At 35.7% G+C, this 18,519-nt stretch overlaps 2 protein-coding genes across 2 annotated transcripts; both read right to left on the minus strand.

The window, feature by feature from the left end:
- Positions 1-2,248: 2,248 nt before the first annotated feature.
- On the minus strand, positions 2,249-6,700 carry LOC132168721 (Golgi apparatus membrane protein-like protein ECHIDNA). Its single transcript, XM_059579748.2, has 6 exons — positions 6,507-6,700; positions 5,968-6,024; positions 5,529-5,732; positions 5,324-5,383; positions 4,128-4,254; positions 2,249-2,701 (listed from the first exon to the last, which is right to left on the minus strand). The coding sequence occupies exons 1-6, from the start codon at positions 6,519-6,521 to the stop codon at positions 2,613-2,615; spliced, it is 552 nt and encodes a 183-aa protein (XP_059435731.1). The 5' UTR covers positions 6,522-6,700; the 3' UTR covers positions 2,249-2,612.
- A 1,200-nt stretch (positions 6,701-7,900) lies between these two features.
- RH36 (RNA helicase 36) lies at positions 7,901-18,041 on the minus strand. The gene is made up of 6 exons (XM_059579747.2): positions 17,062-18,041; positions 15,837-16,159; positions 11,212-11,415; positions 11,047-11,128; positions 9,043-9,141; positions 7,901-8,208 (listed from the first exon to the last, which is right to left on the minus strand). The coding sequence occupies exons 1-6, from the start codon at positions 17,668-17,670 to the stop codon at positions 8,050-8,052; spliced, it is 1,476 nt and encodes a 491-aa protein (XP_059435730.2). The 5' UTR covers positions 17,671-18,041; the 3' UTR covers positions 7,901-8,049.
- Between the last annotated feature and the right edge of the window lie 478 nt (positions 18,042-18,519).

Consider the following 18,519-nt stretch of genomic DNA (forward strand, 5'->3'; position numbering starts at 1 on the left):
GGGAATTTTGTGGCAACAATGGAGACCCACATCCCAAATAAACAAAAAAAATTCTCCTGTATTTATCATTGTCAAATGTTGGGGTCGATCGATCTTTATGCACACCATTAACCTAGCAACCCTAGTATCACTCCATCAAACAGAAAAAAAAAAAAAAAAAAAAAAAAAATCTAAATAAAAGATTCGATTCATAATTATGTGATTCAGATTCATATAAAAGAAAGGAAGAATGGCTTATACGCATGCAAGTCACTCAAGTAGTCATATCACCTTTTGATTGAAATGATAATTTGGTCAACACGAATTTGGTTATTGGAGTGACCCAATTATCCCATCAGCTAACAGGAGTGATTCAGCCATCCAACGCAATGCAAGTTATTCCTTCTTCTTCTTTTTTTTTTTTTTTTTTTTTTTCTTTTTTTGTGAACAAAGAATTATTTTTCTTTATTGTGCTTTAACCATTTATTTTAAATAAACGACCAAAATTAAAGCTATTGCATCCTGTGCAATGCCCTAAATTTTACGTAGGGTCTTAATCCAAGCTTTGAAGTTTTTTTTTGGGAAACTATTAACCTAGCAACCCTATGTCAAATAGGCTTAACCGGATTTGGTTTCCATATTATTTCCAAAGTTGCAGAGATCATAAACAATTTCTTTATTGACATTAATTTAGTTGAATACAACATCATGCCTTAATTAGAGAGTTTTAACCAAATTTTATTCCTTTCTTAATAAATATTAATTTGTCCCAATGGGTCACCTTAATTAGCAGGTATGTATGCTACCCACGTTGTTGGCCAAGGTTAATATTTCCTGATTGACTAGTGTTTGGGTGTGGTACACCTCAAATGTTTAAGGTTTACTTGTACATCTGCACAATATAATCATGTAGTTTTTTTTTTTTTTTTTTTCAAATCAACATGGGGGAGAGGTGGGAAAGGGAATTACAACATAATAGGTGGATAACTCAAACAACAGTCCTTAAACAATCAAAAGTCGGTGCAAAAACTAAGGAACAAACTAATCAACGAGAATGAGACAAATAAATGACTTGCCCCATGAAGAGAACAAGAGCAGCCACAACAGGCTGCTAGCAAAAACAAAGCAAAGGACTCCGAAATGCACACAAACCTGAAAAAATCCCTCAACCTCTTTTGAATGACACGAAACGGGCATGTAGTTACTTGTGCATACAAAGTCTCTCATCTTAAAAAAAAAAAAAAAATTAATTAATTAATTAATTAAAGTTTTTGTATGGTAGTATACCTAGGAAGGCTCAAATTGAAAAGGGGGGAAACAGACAAGCAATAACGATGGACCCTCATGAATGTGTCTAAAAGGTTTTTATAGTATACACCACTAAACCAGCAATCCCACTAATTAAGCTTGCCTTCTTCCTTTTAAAGACAGAATTAAAACGCCATTGTCAAAGCAAGTTTCTTTCATGCGCTTCTTCAACTGACTGTGAATGAGTTTTCTAAGTCAAAATGGAAGCTTCTAGCACTAAAATATTGTCTATGAACCTCTTGTAATGAGTCTTTTTGAGCAAGTCACAAAATCAATAGTACCCATTCATCATAATGGTTAGTATTATAATGCAAATGTATCCCACTTTTGACATTAGAGATCAACTTAGAAATACTTTAAGCTAACCATTCCTAGCATATTATTTTACCCTATAGTGGCAGCATCTCATTGCAGGCAACTCAACCCCAGGGTATGCTAAACCGGACGAGAGTTCATTACAATAAGGATGTCCAAATTTCACAAAAATTCAGGCAATTTATGAGAGTAGGCTATGTGCTCTGAGGAATCTAGGGTGTGTTGAGAGCCCCATAGTGATAGCCACTCTTTCTTAAGCTCTTCGGATTTTTGTGAAATTTATGTTGATACCATGATACCCCTACAATGCTAAGCTGAACGAGGATCCGCTACAATTAGATTGTCCAAATTTCACAGAAATCCAGGCAGTCTAAGAGAGCAGAGTCTCCTAGCCCCTCTTTTAAGTTGCCCAAATTTCTGTAAAATTCGTGTTGATACCATGATACCTCTACAAGGAGCTATTTTATGCTAAAAAAGAAACTAACGAGCTGTAGTAAACAACAAAGTCAATTTGCAAGCAAGAGATTAAAACTTTGTACACAATGCAGGCTAACATAAGCAGCAAAATACAGAACAAGGAATGCTGATTCTTTTTCTGCTCACTTTGCACACACCCAGACCTCCGAATTACATCTCTATGAAGGGAAGAGAGCTGATTTTTTCAATAATTGATGACAATCACAGAAATTTCAACTTGGTTTTCCTACCTCACATGTACAAATAAAAGTACTCAAGTCAGTATTTAAAATTTATCATGGGTATTTACTTGAATACAATTCAATGAAACAAGAAGTTAGAAGAAGTTTTAGCTTTATATATTCGTTCTTTTTGGGGCAGGGGAGCTCTTTACATTCACGTTTAGAGAAGACATTTCTGCATAAGCCTTTTGAAAAAAACAAAGAAGTCCAGTTCATGATAAGCAGGATAAGGGGTCAACTCATTCACTTCTTAAATCTTGGTTAAGCAATCTGACCAATATATCGTCGTAAGCTCTTTTCTCTTCGAACAACTTATACCACACTAAATGCTGACTGTATTGTCGATGAGAAGCGAGATGCAATAGTCTGGGAGGCAAATGTTTGAATCTGCTTCTTGGCATCTGATACAGAAAAGGCACTCGTCAAAATAAAAAGAATAGAATAAGGCATAGTGAAGCTAGAAAGTGATAGTCGAAAATGTAAGCACCTTTATCCCACAATACATAACAATAAAGGATATATGACAGCAATTTGTTCCCGCAATATTTTACTAAAGATAAAAAAGATAAAGGTACCAATCTATTTCTAAAGAGGAGCGTGAATCTTTCAAAATGATGGTAAAGCATTATCATAGTAACACACAACATGGCATTTAAGACCAAGATGGCTATAGCCAGCCTATTTTCCAACCAACAGCCCATAGGAAAAGGCTGATAATCTTCCTTGGTATTGGAGAATAATAGAATTTGTTTTCCAAAAGAATCTATAATAGAATTTGTTTTCCAAAAGGATTACTTGTGTTTCATAAGACAAATTAGTGATTCCTAACTACTTTTCATGAAGATAGATACAAGGTTTTGTCCTGCCAATTTGGGTGCTGGGCTACAGCCTAGATTGCAGCATAAGCCTAAACTAGCAGTCTAGCACATTATACTAGATGAGATTTAGCTTTGTGTGTGCGCCTGTCTACATGCTCTAAGCGCAGATTGAACGACTCTTGATACGATTTTTTTTTATTCTTAACCCTCAAGCAAATTTTGTTGTATTCACTTTTCATCAAGGCCACTGTTTGATTAGACATCCTTCCTATGCTCTCTATGCTTCCATATTACATTGATTAGACATTAAAAGCGTTCCATCCATATAGTGCTTGAAAGTCAGTTTACATAATTTCTTTAAAACTTAATGTGAAGTCACAAATTGGAAGGTTCATCCAGTCCACTTTATAATAGGTATGCATAATACGAATCAAAAGGTTATTAGCTCCAATGAGCAGCTTTGGCAAAACATGAGTCATGTTCTTGGGGGATGTAAGATAAACAATTTTAGTCTAGAAACATATAAAAAGCTACCAATTTCTTGAGTATTTTGGCTGAATCTAATCTATACTAAGATATACTGATTACAGAAACATACTGAACTTTGTCCATGAAAAAATAATGTATTGAACCCACCAAATCATACAAAAAGGCAAGACCCAATAATTAGAAAATGCACTGAAAGCAAAAATATTGACCAGTTCAACAACCCAAAAACAGAGTCCAAAAAGAAGATTAATCTTCTAAAAGGATGCTCTACCTATTTAAATCCACTTGACGAGTATCCAATTGAAAATCCGTGGGAAGAGTTTGTTCACATTCACATGGTCAATCCAACAACGTGCAAACTAACTTATGGGATCCATTTACTAGATGGAGACGCTGTCTATCATTACCTAGTTCTTTCAAAATCAAGACAATCATACTTTGGCTAGTTTATTTAAGCATTATGGGTGTTTATGCCAAAGCATTAAATTATAATTTGCATTAAAAGGAAGGATTCTAATACCTTTGCGGCATTTAGTGAAGCCAACAATGTTTGCAATACCGAGGCTCAAACAAACCCCTACAACCAGGACGTAATCAAGTTCAAACCTGATGACTGAAAATACTCCAAGGATGATCCAAGCAACAACCTGCATGATGAGGAAAAAAGAACAGACACATACATTGATATATACCTTATCTACATTGTTTTATAAAGCAAAAGTCATATGTGACATATAAAATTAACTGCAAACCAAAATTTGATAGAAATTTATCAATATTTCAACTATACAATGCATTCATTAGCACTAGTCAAAAGTGAGACTTTATGCAATAATGTGCAGTGCTGACAGCATGATATCATGTTCTAAATCCAGTAAATCAAGAATAAATCATCTGCAAGCATTTTGCCCACTTTCCTATCTTTTAACAACTATCTATTCCAAATAGTATGACAGCTTCCAAATACTTTCCTTCTCCCCCCACCTGGCACTCATCTGCTAAACATGCAATTTAATCAAGCCTTAACCGTAAAGGCCTAATCCCAAATATGGGACTGTTATTCATATTCATTTTTCCATTGATCTTAACCTTAGGTCAACGTGATCATTTCTTTTGTTCATGCAACAATACAAGTTTTTTTTTTTCATGCCCTTCCCCTTGCAATTACAATGTCCTAAACTTGAACCATAGTGCTCCATGCAAACATATTCTTTCTTATACATGATCAAGCCTTTTCAACCAACTTGAACTGTCACCTGTTGGAACAAATCAAAATTTCCATCCCATCATTGTACATGCATCTTTACTGGTCTTGTAACTCAACATCCTCTTATAAACTATGCCTAAACATATATGTTTTCTTTGTTGAGGACCCAGCATGAGGTACAATTGACCACTGATAGTTTAGCGACAGTCCCGTAGTTTTTATCCTTTAGTAGGATATGTAGGACCAGTACAAAAATAGTTTTGTGTCTCAGACATATCCATCCTCTTCAAATTATCTTTTTCTTTTAGACAAGTAAATTCATTAGATGAACAAGGGGAACTGCCCAAGTACACAAGAAGCATAAATCTTCAAGTCAGTGTCTTTCAAGCTCATTGAATCCATATTTCAAGGCGGCCTTCTATTATATAATCTCCATGAAAACTCAAGCACCAAAAAGTACTATGAGACAGTAAATGCAAAACTCAACCCATATATACTTATTTACTTACACTAAGGTATGATGTCCACCAAAATAGCCACGAATCCTTTTTGTTCATCCGAGCCAATGACTGCAAGGGAGAACAGCATTATAAACTGTAAACACACCAATGCATGAAAAATATGGTATAACCAAATATAAAGATATATTGGGGTGAAGAGCAATGTGACTGACAAGGAAATCATAAGGCAAGCATGGCGTTTATGCTTTCTAACCTGTTGATCAAGGCACTCAAATTTCCACAGACTCTCACCCTGCTCATTTATCTCATTCCACCACCGAAGCCCAACTAAGATCCGGCCGCTAATATTCTTGGCGACCCAAAAATCAAGAGCGGCAAGAACTACAGTGACCACAAAGATGATAACAAAGCTATCAACGAACAGTGTCGAAAGAATGTAGAAAGCCAAAGCCGCAGCCTGTCACAAATTTAAAATAACAAAGTTAGAAAATGGAGTTGATCTGTTGGAATTCCACATGTGATCGAAAATGTCAAGTCAAGATAAATCAACAAGCTTTAATTGTATAACTAGGCTAACATGGTGTCCTAACATTTTATATCAAGCTCTAACTTAAGACTTCTAAGGGGTTTATCTCCACAACATGTTTGTTTGAGCAAAAAAGACTAACAGATTAAAAAATAAAAATGGTAACCTTGAAAAGAACATGAAAGAAGCATGTCTTTGGGTTGGCATAGTTTTCCCCTGCAGGCTGCACAAAATAAGAAGAAAAAGAAGTTACCAGACAGAAATGTAACTTCCATATGTATAAAATAGATCAAGAGCATCTTTCAACTAATATGCTTCTTGTTGGTAGCATGGAATTGGGATCTTTGGAAGCTGGAACCGAATCAAAATTGCAGGTCCCAATGCATTGATTTGTGTGTAAACGGAACCCAATTTCCGCTCATTTCCAAATCCAAATACCCACTTCAATACCGACCAAGAATCAAAATTCCACTTCCATTCATATTCTATATATATACCCACAGATCAAAATTCTGAACATACAAAATTTATGGGGGCAAAATATTACGCATAAAATCTCAACATGATCATCATGAAGCCAACAAGTGAGAACAAAACATTAAACTTGGAATCCGAGATCTAAGATCTAAGATCTAACTTAGAATGATGGTTTTCAAGAGCTCAAAGAGAGATAGATGTGGCTGGGAAAAGAAAAGTATACACTACCTGGCTTAGATCCATTTTTGGCAAAAATCGAAAATCTTCGAATTGAGAGCCGATGTGTATCCTCGCAGCTCTTTTATAGGTTATGATGGGAGTTTACGATAAATTTTTGATTTGTTTTCTCTTCTTTTCTCCGCTTTTTGCCAACCTCTTTTCTTTTCTTTTCAAATTTCATTCCAGCCTTTTATGTTTTTTGGACAAAGTTTTTTTGAAATTCCTTCGGATGATTAAACTGACATACATATATTTTTAGAATATGTGAAAAATTTTAATATAAATTTTAGGAGTAATTACTTTTTGCACGAACTACATCCCCTTGACACTTTTTTTTTCACGAATTATTAACTATGACACTTGACTCCATCAAACTATCATCTTATGATAAAAAACTCTCTTCCGTCAATTAAAAAAGTTAAAATTGATGGTCAACGGTCATGTGCAAGTAGTATGTCATTTTAAATTTTTTTTCTTCCACTTTTGCCCTCATTTTAAATTGTTTTCATGTGTTAGATTAAGGTTTATGAGGGTATAAGCATCATTTTCTCGGTCTAAAGTGAGGGCAAAATTGAAAAAAAAAATGAAAATGACACATGATTTGCACATGACTGTTGACCGTCAATTTTAACCCCTTTGATTGACGGAAGTGAGCTTTTTCTCATCTTTTTATCATAAGATTATAGTCTGATGGGGTCAGGTGTTATAGTTGATAATTCATAGGAAGAAAGTCACAAGGCATTCTAGTTCATAGAGCAAAAGGTAATTACTTTTAAATTTTAAAAACGTGTTTTTTTAATAAGAGAGTAACATTTAGTTTTTAAAAACGTGTAATTTTCAATCAATTTGACATCTTAATAGTAGAAAATCTTTTTTTTTTTTTTTGGTAATTTTTTTTAAAAAAATTTCCCAGATTTATTTTTTAGACCAATTAATCTCCCAACACGTATAACTCCTTTTTCACCTGTGGGTATGCCTGGATTCATAGGGTTTTTTTTTTTTTTTTTTAATCAAATAAGAAAAAACTAAGGGGTAAACTCCCAATAATAGACCTAAAACGAAAAACAGAACAGAAGAAAATAGGATTTATTATGAGCTCCTGTGAATAAAAAGTCCATGGGATCCTCTGATAAAAAATAAACGACCAATATTGTTTTCCCAAAAAAAAAAAAACCAGATTCCTACCCACTGTTGAATGTCCACACCCCAAAACGAAAAGTGATTAACCCCATAACATAAAATTAATATATTTTTTTTAGTCTGTTAAATTTCAGGGAGTTGTGCTTAGCCCAACAAACAAATATATCCTTTATTATTAGTTTAGAAGGGAAAATCACTTCCAAGATATGTCCTTTAAAACAATAATATAGATAATGCATTTCATTTCCTGGACTAATATAATATAGAAAATCACCAAAGAACAATGCAATTAGCATTCTCAGAGTGAGGCAGAAGTAAAACTTCCACCATTTTGATTCACATCCGAATTAATAAGTTGTCACTCAGTGATAGAAGAAGATAAATACAAAGATGAACCACAAAAATTATCAACCTATTTAGCAGATCTATCTCCTTTTCTCTTTTTACTCCTTTTCTTCAATAATCCTTTCTCTGATAGGGTTTTCAATTTCTGTTTTTTGCGTTCTTTTGCTTTCTCCTCAAAGCCATCATCCACCATGTTCATATTTGCCACACATCCGGCATTCGAAACCTGTATATTAAGGTTGAAATGCATAAGCACAATGAAATATGATCTCTATTTTGATATTGACAAACAAATAAACTTCCCATCCATGAATGAGAAGTCAAAGTAACAAACAAAACTATAATAGCTTAGACATACTGGATACATGCCAATTATCTGAAATAATATAGCCGTCTGTGTATATACACACACACACACACACACACACGTGTTTTCAGACGTCAGAAATAAAAGATAAACCAGATTTGTTTCTCAATTCAGCACTGAAAATGTTCACATTTAAGGATTTGTTCAGACATGTCAGAAAAAGAAATGCCAGATTGGGTGTGTAAGAGCAAGAGATTAAATCAATTAAACAACATTATCATACATCTACAGCCATTTGACTATCCACTCTAATGCACTTGGGAAACTGAGTGATCATGCATAACCCTCAAACAAGTTTCTAGGTATTATATGACTAAATGACAGTCATGAAGTTATAAAATGGCATCTATCTGATTGACCACAAGTTCAACGCTTTCAGTGAAGTTGAATAGTGATATAAACAAAATGAAACAATCTATGGTATCCATCATCTACTTATTTGTAATTGAATGATGTAAATTGGAGACGTGAGATTGCCACAGATTGGAAGAACTACTACTTCTCAGATCTTGCAAGCTCTTCTTTGATTTTCAAATCTTATTGCCAACGAAAAGTAATATAAGCAAATCATTATGCAAATGTCACTTATTAAAAGCTCCAAAAATTAACTGAAAGAGGAGCAATCTATTTCTAATGTGAGAATGCCATTATTAATCTAGAAGTTTCTCCAAAAATTGTTCCAGGAGAACTTACCTTTGTAATATTAGAAAGCACTTCATTCTCTTTACACTCAAACTTTTCCATTTGTTTTCCAAGAACAGCTTCGATTTCATGAACGAGAACAACTTCATTCTGCAAATTCCAAACATTAAAGGTAAGCAAAACAAGAGTACTGTTTCATATACCTATTTGGTTCTTCACTAGCCGAGAGAGAGAGAGAAGAAGACGAATTTTCAAATGGCTATATACCTAGTTTTATGGCAGCAGTGAGAAACACTAGCATTGAGGGACAAAAGATTATAGTACAGAGTCACTATAGACTTCAAAAGAACTGTTAGTCAAAGACAAATAAGATATGTGCGTGTGTGCAAAAAGGAAATTTTAAAACCTGCTTTATTTTGATTCACTGATTCAGGAATTAGGGCTACTCCATAATTTGCATATTTTTTTCATTGGTAAGTTATGCACCTGTTTAGACATGAACCCACGACCTCAACCTCCACTTTGCTAAAGGAAGGAAGTACCATTTGACCTAAAGCTCATTGGTTTGTACTTTTCGTCAAGGTTTTATTTTTGTTCAGTACAATTCGTCTGTTTAAATAATTATTTGGTTTGGCTTGGTAGTTTAAGCGCATCTGATGACAGTGTATGATAGCAAAAGAAATCAAGAATTTAAGATTGAAATGTGAATTCAAAAAATAAATAAATAAATATGGAAGAAAAAAACCTAGTTATTCCAAATAAGCAAACAGTGAAATAACTTTAAAAATTTAAATTTAATTGATACTTCAAAACTCAATTTCAAAATAATTCAGCTAAGTTTGAGTACTTTCCAAGCAAAATACTTGGAGAAAAAGAAAGAAATAAAAATACAAAAATATCCCTAAACTTGGAGAAAAAGTAAAATTCTTGTAGACAAAGAAATATCTTCTTGTACTGATTTTATTTCCAAAATATTCTTCAAATATTATGCCTGATCCTCTTGCATCAGCAGCCTACACCTTTAGTGTCTACTCCTCGGTACTAAAATCAAGCCAGGGTAAAAGACCAAAAAACCTTTAAAAGATCTAGTGCTTAGGTCACAAACAGAGAAGATGGTGGCAGCAGCTAGTAAAGAAGAGAAGGGCGAAGAGAAGAAACACGCGAAGAAAGGGTAAATGAAATGAAATGGAGTTTATCGGGTTAGGTTAGGTTAGGTTAAAAGACCAGGAAAAAAACTTTAAAAATCTTATTGTAAGAATTATACATAATATTGTGTCGGATCGGTTATGTGGGGCTTATCGACACCCTAAACCTGACCCCCGACCCAACCGAATCGGAATTCTCCCTGTCCAACCTGACCGACCAACGGGGTATGGGAAAAACCCAACTAGACCCCTATTGGTTGGGCCAACTCGATTTGTAGCCCTAGTTAAAAAAAGGCTGTTACAAAACCTTTCGAAGATGTCAAATTAAGCTCTATCCTCAATTGAATTCAAAAATCTTCTCTCTTTTTTTCCCTGAAAAATGCAATGTAAAAGCATCCAGTAGTATCTTCATTGGGGGCTTCGTATTTTAGTAGTATCTACATATACTCTTGAAGGTCTGTAGTCAGCAGAAAGATGCAAAATGTAACATCTACAGAAGTTTATATATAATAAATTTCTAAAGAAGCACCAAAGGGGGTTCAACCCAAGTACACACAAGGTATACACAAAAGGCCACACACTTGATAAAGGGAAAAAGAAAGAAAAACGAGGATATTAGCTAACTAAATATTAGTGATACTTTTATTATTGCACACGTGCAAATTGCAGCAGCACAAGTGGCATATATGGTAAGACAAACAATAAAAACATCCCGAATACATGGTGGCATATAGGATAATAGGCATTCATTGGAAAAAAAGAAAAATCCTTCGCAACATAAATTTTGCTATTTAGATTTTACATAAGATCCTCTCCAGCATTTATGCAGGATCGAAAGGTGCCCCAAGAAACATAAAGAGTTCCATATACATTTGAATATATCATTTCTAGCAATATGTTCAGCACGTACCGGATAGACAAAGCTCAGAGCCAGCCCTCCTCTGCCTGCTCTTGCAGTACGCCCTACACGATGAATATAGTCTCTTGCAGACCTGCAGTTGGCTGGCAGTTAAATCCATTGCACAGATGTCTTATAGGAAATTGACAATAACAAAAATTGGTCAAGAGAAGTAACCTTGGAATATCGTAGTTAATGACAAGATCAACAAGAGGGATATCCAAACCACGACCGGCAACATCAGTCGCAAGCAATACAGGAACTTGTCCAGATTTGAATCGATGAAGGGCAGCAAGCCTTAGAGACTGAGATTTAAAAGAATGCAGTGCCGCTGCTTCCTGATCAAGCTCTTCCAGTAATAAACTCAAACGGTGACAAGTTCTGCACACAATTTTACGATGAAGAACAAAATTGCATATTATGGATGAGAGATCAATGCGAATCTTATAAACGTTCTTTATTGAAATAAATAACTAGTTTCCAGACACTAACAACTCTAACTACATTAAAATGAGGATGAACAAAAAAAAAAAAAAAAAAGATTTAAATCATTCAACACATTCAATATAATGCTGGGTGATGGGAAGATGCTAAGTACGAAGATCTTAAGAAGAAAAGATGCATGATAAAGCCAAAAAGACCAAGGGAAATATCTATAGCCAATGGGATAGTAGAATGACTTGGACTGTAAATCTCCACAGGCATAATATAAAATGACATGACTCATAAAACTCCAATATTTAAGAGAGGTATTTTTTTTTTTTTTGATAAGTAATGATGATATATAAAAAGAGCGCAGAGGGGCGCAACCCCCATACACGGTGGATATACCAATATTTAAGAGAGGTATTTGACGGTGGATATACCAATAAATTTTATTATTATCCTCAAACTTTGATAATGGAAGCTATATTGGATCCACACAAAAAAAAATGCATAATTAATTTGACCGTGGACAACTTTGCATCGCAAAGACAATTGTTTTTTGATAGATATGCATTGCGAAGACACATGGAGGCAACAAGCATATCATACTCTGAAAAAGATATGGTTATGATGTTTTGAATGATTTCCTGGTTGACAATAGGTAAGAAATTAAAGAGCACACTATGATGAGTAAACAAAATTCGTGGAAAAAGAAGAAACAAAAGAAGTTGTAATGAAGGCCACAAGTGTGAAAACAGCTCAAATTGTTCAGAGCTGAATATCAAATTAGCCAAAAATAAATTGCAATATACAGCAACAGGCCTCTAATTTTGGCACAATGCTTTGTCAATCAAACTTGATCTAGCTGGAAGTTCGAGCAATAGGCAACTGGCTAACACTTCTAGGTAACAAACAGGCAAGGAATTATTGCTTGCAGAAACATCGTAGTTCTTAATGGATCAGGTGACCAGAGAAAAATAGCATGACTAGGAAAACCTACATGTATGTCCCACCCAATTATAGTGAATTATTGTAAGTGTAAGTGTAAATAATATATATCATATAAAGACTTGTATGTTAAGACTGGATAGTTAAACAAAGAGTAATTAAAGAGCACACTATGATGAGTAAACAAAATTCGTGGAAAAAGAAGAAATTAAAGAAGTTGTAATGAAGGCCACAAGTGTGAAAACAGCTAAAATTGTTCAGAGCTGAATATCAAATTAGCCAAAAATAAATTGCAATATACAGCAACAGGCCTCTAATTTTGGCACAATGCTTTGTCAATCAAACTTGATCTAGCTGGAAGTTCGAGCAATAGGCAACTGGCTAACACTTCTAGGTAACAAACAGGCAAGGAATTATTGCTCGCAGAAACATCGTAGTTCTTAATGGATCAGGTGACCAGAGAAAAATAGCATGACTAGGAAAACCTACATGTATGTCCCACCCAATTATAGTGAATTATTGTAAGTGTAAGTGTAAATAATATATATCATATAAAGACTTGTATGTTAAGACTGGATAGTTAAACAAAGAGTGAAACTGAATGTCATATAGTATTTTTGCTAAATACCTGCCATTATAGGTCATAGGCCAAATTATAGGGGTATAAGATACCTAAATTTCCATTAAAAAAAAAAAAAAACTTTCTTTCTTCTAATATTTTGTTTGCCATGGGGGAGGGAGGCAAGGAGACCTTATCTTGTCTTAGCAGACAACCACACTGACAGCAGAAGTGTATCATTTACATTCAGCTCAAGGTTCAATGCCAAACACTATCTGAGTACAAAGCAGAGTCTAAAACAAAGTGGGCAATTACCTATTGTATACAAAATTAATGGCATAATTGGTTCTCTAGCCTATTTACAGCAGGAGCCGATTTCTAAATGTATATAGTGCAGAAGGCACAAACATAAGGGTTTTGCTTATTTAGCGATGGTTATTCAATAGTCTTCTTAAATAGTGCACTATGTATGGAAAGTGGAAATGGTTCACTTCATTGCGTTTGAAAGACTACATATGCAACTCATGGGATCAGATTGCATTTCTAGGAAATTAAAATGTCACCACCTCCGCAGGAAAATTGCTTCATGGAAATGGTTGCAGATCATTGCATATAGGACTGCACCAGACTGAAAGTACACATATAGAAAATTTCCAGGATGTGTCAAAGCAGCTGCCTCTCAAGAAATTGCTTCAAATATAAACCTCAACCACTTGCAAACTTTTAGGGTAGGTTCAACATGACTTGAAAGTACAGCTCGTATCAGACCATAACAGCTGGAATAACAAACTGAATCTGCATGAGAAGGCTTCAATTTCTATGAAGCCACGTCATCCACAAGACGAATATATAGGATACACCGTGCAACTCAAACAATCAGCGCTTTCATACAAGGGGTCAACAACTTCAAAGCCTGAAGTTTTTGACAACCAAGGGAAAATGAACCAGCAAACCTACTTAGCTTTCATCAAAGTAGGAATGTATTATTAAAGTCTCATTTATTTGGACCACATATCCAAACACATAATGCAAATCATACTCTTTGCTCTTCTTCTTTTTTTTATTATTATTTTTTTTCTTTTTCTATTGGCGGCTGCTGAAAGCAAGTTCTGATCAAGGATACATAATAAGTACTAGAATGCCTTAAAAGTGGGGTCTAGGCAAAGAGTTCAAATATCACTTGGTAAGCTAATCCAAGGTTTGTTCACCGATTTCTAAGGGAGGGTTAGGATTCTGAACCTGCTCATGTTCGTGCTCTCTTAGGAAAATGGCTTTGGCTCTATGGGATAGAGAGAAAGGCTTGGTGGAGAGTGGTGGTGGACTCTAAATTTGATAGTTCATGGGGTGAGTGGTATTCTAATGAGTCTCTTGGGGCATATGGGGTGGAGTTATGTAAAAATATTAGGAGGAGTAGAGGAACGTTTTCAAGTCATACCAGATTTGAAGTGGGAGATGACTCCAAGGTTAAATTCTGGCATTATTTATGGTGTGAGGATATGGCCCTTAAGGAAGCCTTTCCAGTTATATATGGTATTGCCTGCGCAAAGGATGTTTATGTTGCCATTCACTTGGAGAACATGAGCTTTGCTAGAGCAGCTTATAATTGGGGGTGACTGTCTTTGCCTCGTTCTTCACAGTGGGTTAGGTTTTGGAAGTTGAGGACCGCAAGAGGACTTTGGAGGAAATTAAGTCTTTATTTTTCAATACTTTGTACCTCTAGATAGCTGCTTATGTTTCTTCTATGGTGATCAGTCACAATGATTTTCTTCTTCTTTTTGCCCCTACTAGTTAGGTGGCTTCTCTTGTATACTTCATGTGTATAAGGAGGCTCCTTACGCTTTTAATGATATCTTAATTACTTATAAAAAAATATATATATATATTTAGTTAGAGTGAGACAGAAATGTAAAGACAAGTTGTGATGAGTCCCCTCCAAAAGAAGGTTGTTTGTCATTAAATCCTTCTCCAATGTCATGAATTGTAATGTTGGCTTTTGTCTTCCTTGAAAGAGTGTTTGGCGGACTAAGGTTCCTTTGAGGGCGGCCTTTTATGCTTAGTCCGGGCCCTAGGGAAGATCCTTGCCATGGACAGCCTTAGGAAGGGGCATGTCATTGTGGTTGATAAGTGTTGCATGTGTAAAAGGAATTGTGAGGTTATTTATGCCCTATGGAATGTTTTCTTCAGTCAGCTTGGGCTGTTCTGGGTTATACTTAGACAAGTAGTTGACTTATATGCTTGTTGGTGGATTGCCGGCATCACTCGGAGTGTTGTTGTGTGGAAGATGGTGCCTCCGCACCTTTTGTGGTGCTTATAAAGGGAAAGGAACAACAAAAGTTTTGAGGACCATGAAAGAACTTTAGAGGAGCTTAAGTCTTTATTCTTCAATACTTTGTATCTTTGGACAACTCCTTTTATTTCTTCTTTAGTGATTAGTTATCATGATTTCCTAGATTTTTTTGCTCCTACTAGCTAAGTGTTTTCTCTTGCATACTTCATGTATACTAGAAAGTGCCTTACATTTTTAATGATATTTTGACTACTTATCTAAAAAAAAAAAAAAAAAAAAAAAAACATAAAAGTATACCAGGAGATTCAGTAAATATGCATATATTCATATGGAAAGGTTCAAGACATTGCGCTTATATATACAAATAGGGAAAGATAAAGAGAGTAGGAATGCCAATAGCACCAAGGATTGCAAACAAAATATGAAAAATGGGTGGGTCATCTAAACTAATAGCTCAAAAGAGCATGTAGCACATACCAAGGAACAACATATGATATGATCCAAAAGAAAATTAATAAACTACATACAAACATCAAACCACAGTTTCAAGAAGTAAGACTTCATTGTTCAAGGAAATAATACCTGCAGGTGGACACAAATATGATCGCAGACCGAACACCAAAATCCTCCAATTTAGACAAAATGTGGTATAGATAAAGCTCCTTCTTATATTTGGGGATGGGAATATACTGCTGCTTAAGAGTGTCAACAGTCTTAAAGCCTTCATATGCCTCATAGAAGTATGCCTTATTAGAAGAAAGCTCAAGCAGTGTTTCTAGCTCACTTGTCATTGTTGCAGAAAATAATAGAGTTTGTCGATTTTTTGGCAAATACTGGAACACCACTCTCAATTCCTCTTCAAAGCCAACATCCAAAATTCTATCTGCTTCATCCAAAACCAAGAACTGAAACGAAACAAAAAGAACATAAATGTAAGTAGTTCATGAAAATAATGAAGAAAGGAGAAGTTCATGCACTAGTGTACATGCGCATATAGAATCCAGTAAATTCTGCAAGTAGTGCTTTTATACCTTAGAAAAAAAGAATGAATGAAGCTAATAAGTCTTCTGTTTTTTTTTTTCAACGGAAAGCTAGCCTGAAAGATTGATAAATCCATCCTCCAATTCTCCGGACTCCACCCCAACTCAAAGTATAATAGGCAGTATCACTGCAAATAAATATTTTTAAATTTTATTCCCATCCTCTTTACATTAACTCTCTTTACCTGTGATTCTAGCAGAATTTGTGAAGAACGGCGGCCCATTTGAGTGGACCATGCAACTCAATGATGTTACAATTGATATTACTGTTTTCTTTTTGTCAATGGTTTCACCACTTCATTCTTACTAAAGATCCTTAGTACATCTGATTACCCTTTCTTTCATAGTCAACATAAGAAAATAACAATTACCATCCCTAAATCAAATGTTCTAAAAGAAGTTCAAGGACTAATCCTGGTTTTCAGCACAAATGAATGAACGCTTGAGTTTCAAGATGCCCAAATGCCCAAGTACAAGGATGATTCCCCAATAGTTTCCACATAATTACAAAATACTATACATCTTGACATTATTCTCCTTTAACATGCATCAGTCTCCTAACCCCTCAAATTTAGCAAATTCTTCCAAACACAACAATAAGAAATTTCCTGCTATTGGATAGAATCATGCTGCTTTTTCACCACAAACAAATTAGAGTTATTAATACAGTTATTTGGCCAATCCCAATTACTTGAAAAAAGGTTCCATGGAGCCAACTGGATTAAGATTTGAGTTGAGAAAACCAAACCAAAAACAAAATTGAATACCTTAGTATTGGAGAACAAAGGAGGAATATCAGGATTATCTTCCAACAAGACCTTGATCCTCCCCGGTGTTGCAATAACCACATGTGGCCTCCTTGTCAAACTCTGCTTCTGGGTCAACATGTCCATTCCTCCAACCACCACTGCACACCGCAAATTCAAGCAAGAGCCAAGCGCCCTAAATTGCTCGGCCAACTGGTACGCCAGCTCCCGAGTTGGAGTCACCACGAGTGCAAAGATCCCAAAAGGGTATTCAGCAAGTCGGTGAAGCATAGGCAACGCAAAAGCGGCAGTTTTTCCGCTCCCCGTCTGCGCAACGCCGAGCACATTACGGCCTGCAAGAATCTTCGGTATGCAGTGGGATTGCACTGGTGTGGGTTTGCGCATTGCTAGCTCTTTGCAGGTCCGCACTGCCCACTCAGCAAGGCCAAGGTCAGCGAATGTGGTGGTAGTGCTAGTTTCATCGTCAAGGTTTGTTGCTTTTTCGACATGCGGGGTTTTCGCCTCAAGGTTTTGGGTGACGGTGGTGGAGGTTGCAGCAGTCAGTTTGGGGCGTTTCGGCGGTCTAGAAAACAAGGGGAAGTCTTTATCAACTAAAACATCTTGATCCATCGGCGCTGCTGTTGACGTTGTTGGCAGCGGCGGCGGCGACGCTTATAATTTATAGAATCTGAACGTGTAACCCAGTTTCACAGAACACCCCAACCGAAATCTTCAACAATCAGTCGTTACCCAATTTCACCCACTCAATTAAAGATTTTTTGAAAACACTTACCCAAAAGAAAATCAAACTACAAAATCACAATTGAGGTAGTGTGCCGCGGCGTTCTCTCCGGTATCGGCGGTCTGGTAGAGGAAGTGTGCCGCGGTGGGAGGAAGCCGTGTGTGCGGAGGTTGTTCTGGTGTTACTGTGATACCGGCGGCGGGTCTCGGGTTGGGCTTCGATACTGAGAGTGGGAGGTTGGATTGTATTTCATTAGGGAAGAAGGGTGCCGTTTGGTTGCACTTGCACCACTAGTAGTATTCCTATTCCATTGCACAGATAGGTCTATTCCCTCAAAGGTATTCTCTTATTCCGGTTTCGGTGTAGAATTTCTAGTTGTTTGGTAGAAGGTTTAAGATAGCCCTTATTATAATTTACTGTGTTCCAAGTTTATCCTATTCAGATATAATGATATTACAGACTTTTTTTTTTTTTTTTTTTTAACATGTCGCACAAGAAGGGAGAGAAGGATTCGAATTAGTGACATCTGCTTCATTAGGCGTGGTCATAGCCGATTAAACTACCTCTTGAAGACTTTAATATTACCGACTTAAGTCAATACATCATGGCCTCAAATAACAACATTTTCTCTAAACAAGAGTTTCTTTGAATTGAGAATTATTTCGAGGATTGTTAAATAATTGAGGGAATTAATAGAAGGTTAAGTTGAAAAAACAGTCGAATTATCCCTAGATAAC

Source organism: Corylus avellana, chromosome 1, assembly GCF_965113065.1.
Source record: "Corylus avellana chromosome 1, dhCorAvel1.hap1.2, whole genome shotgun sequence".
Taxonomy (NCBI): domain Eukaryota; kingdom Viridiplantae; phylum Streptophyta; class Magnoliopsida; order Fagales; family Betulaceae; genus Corylus; species Corylus avellana.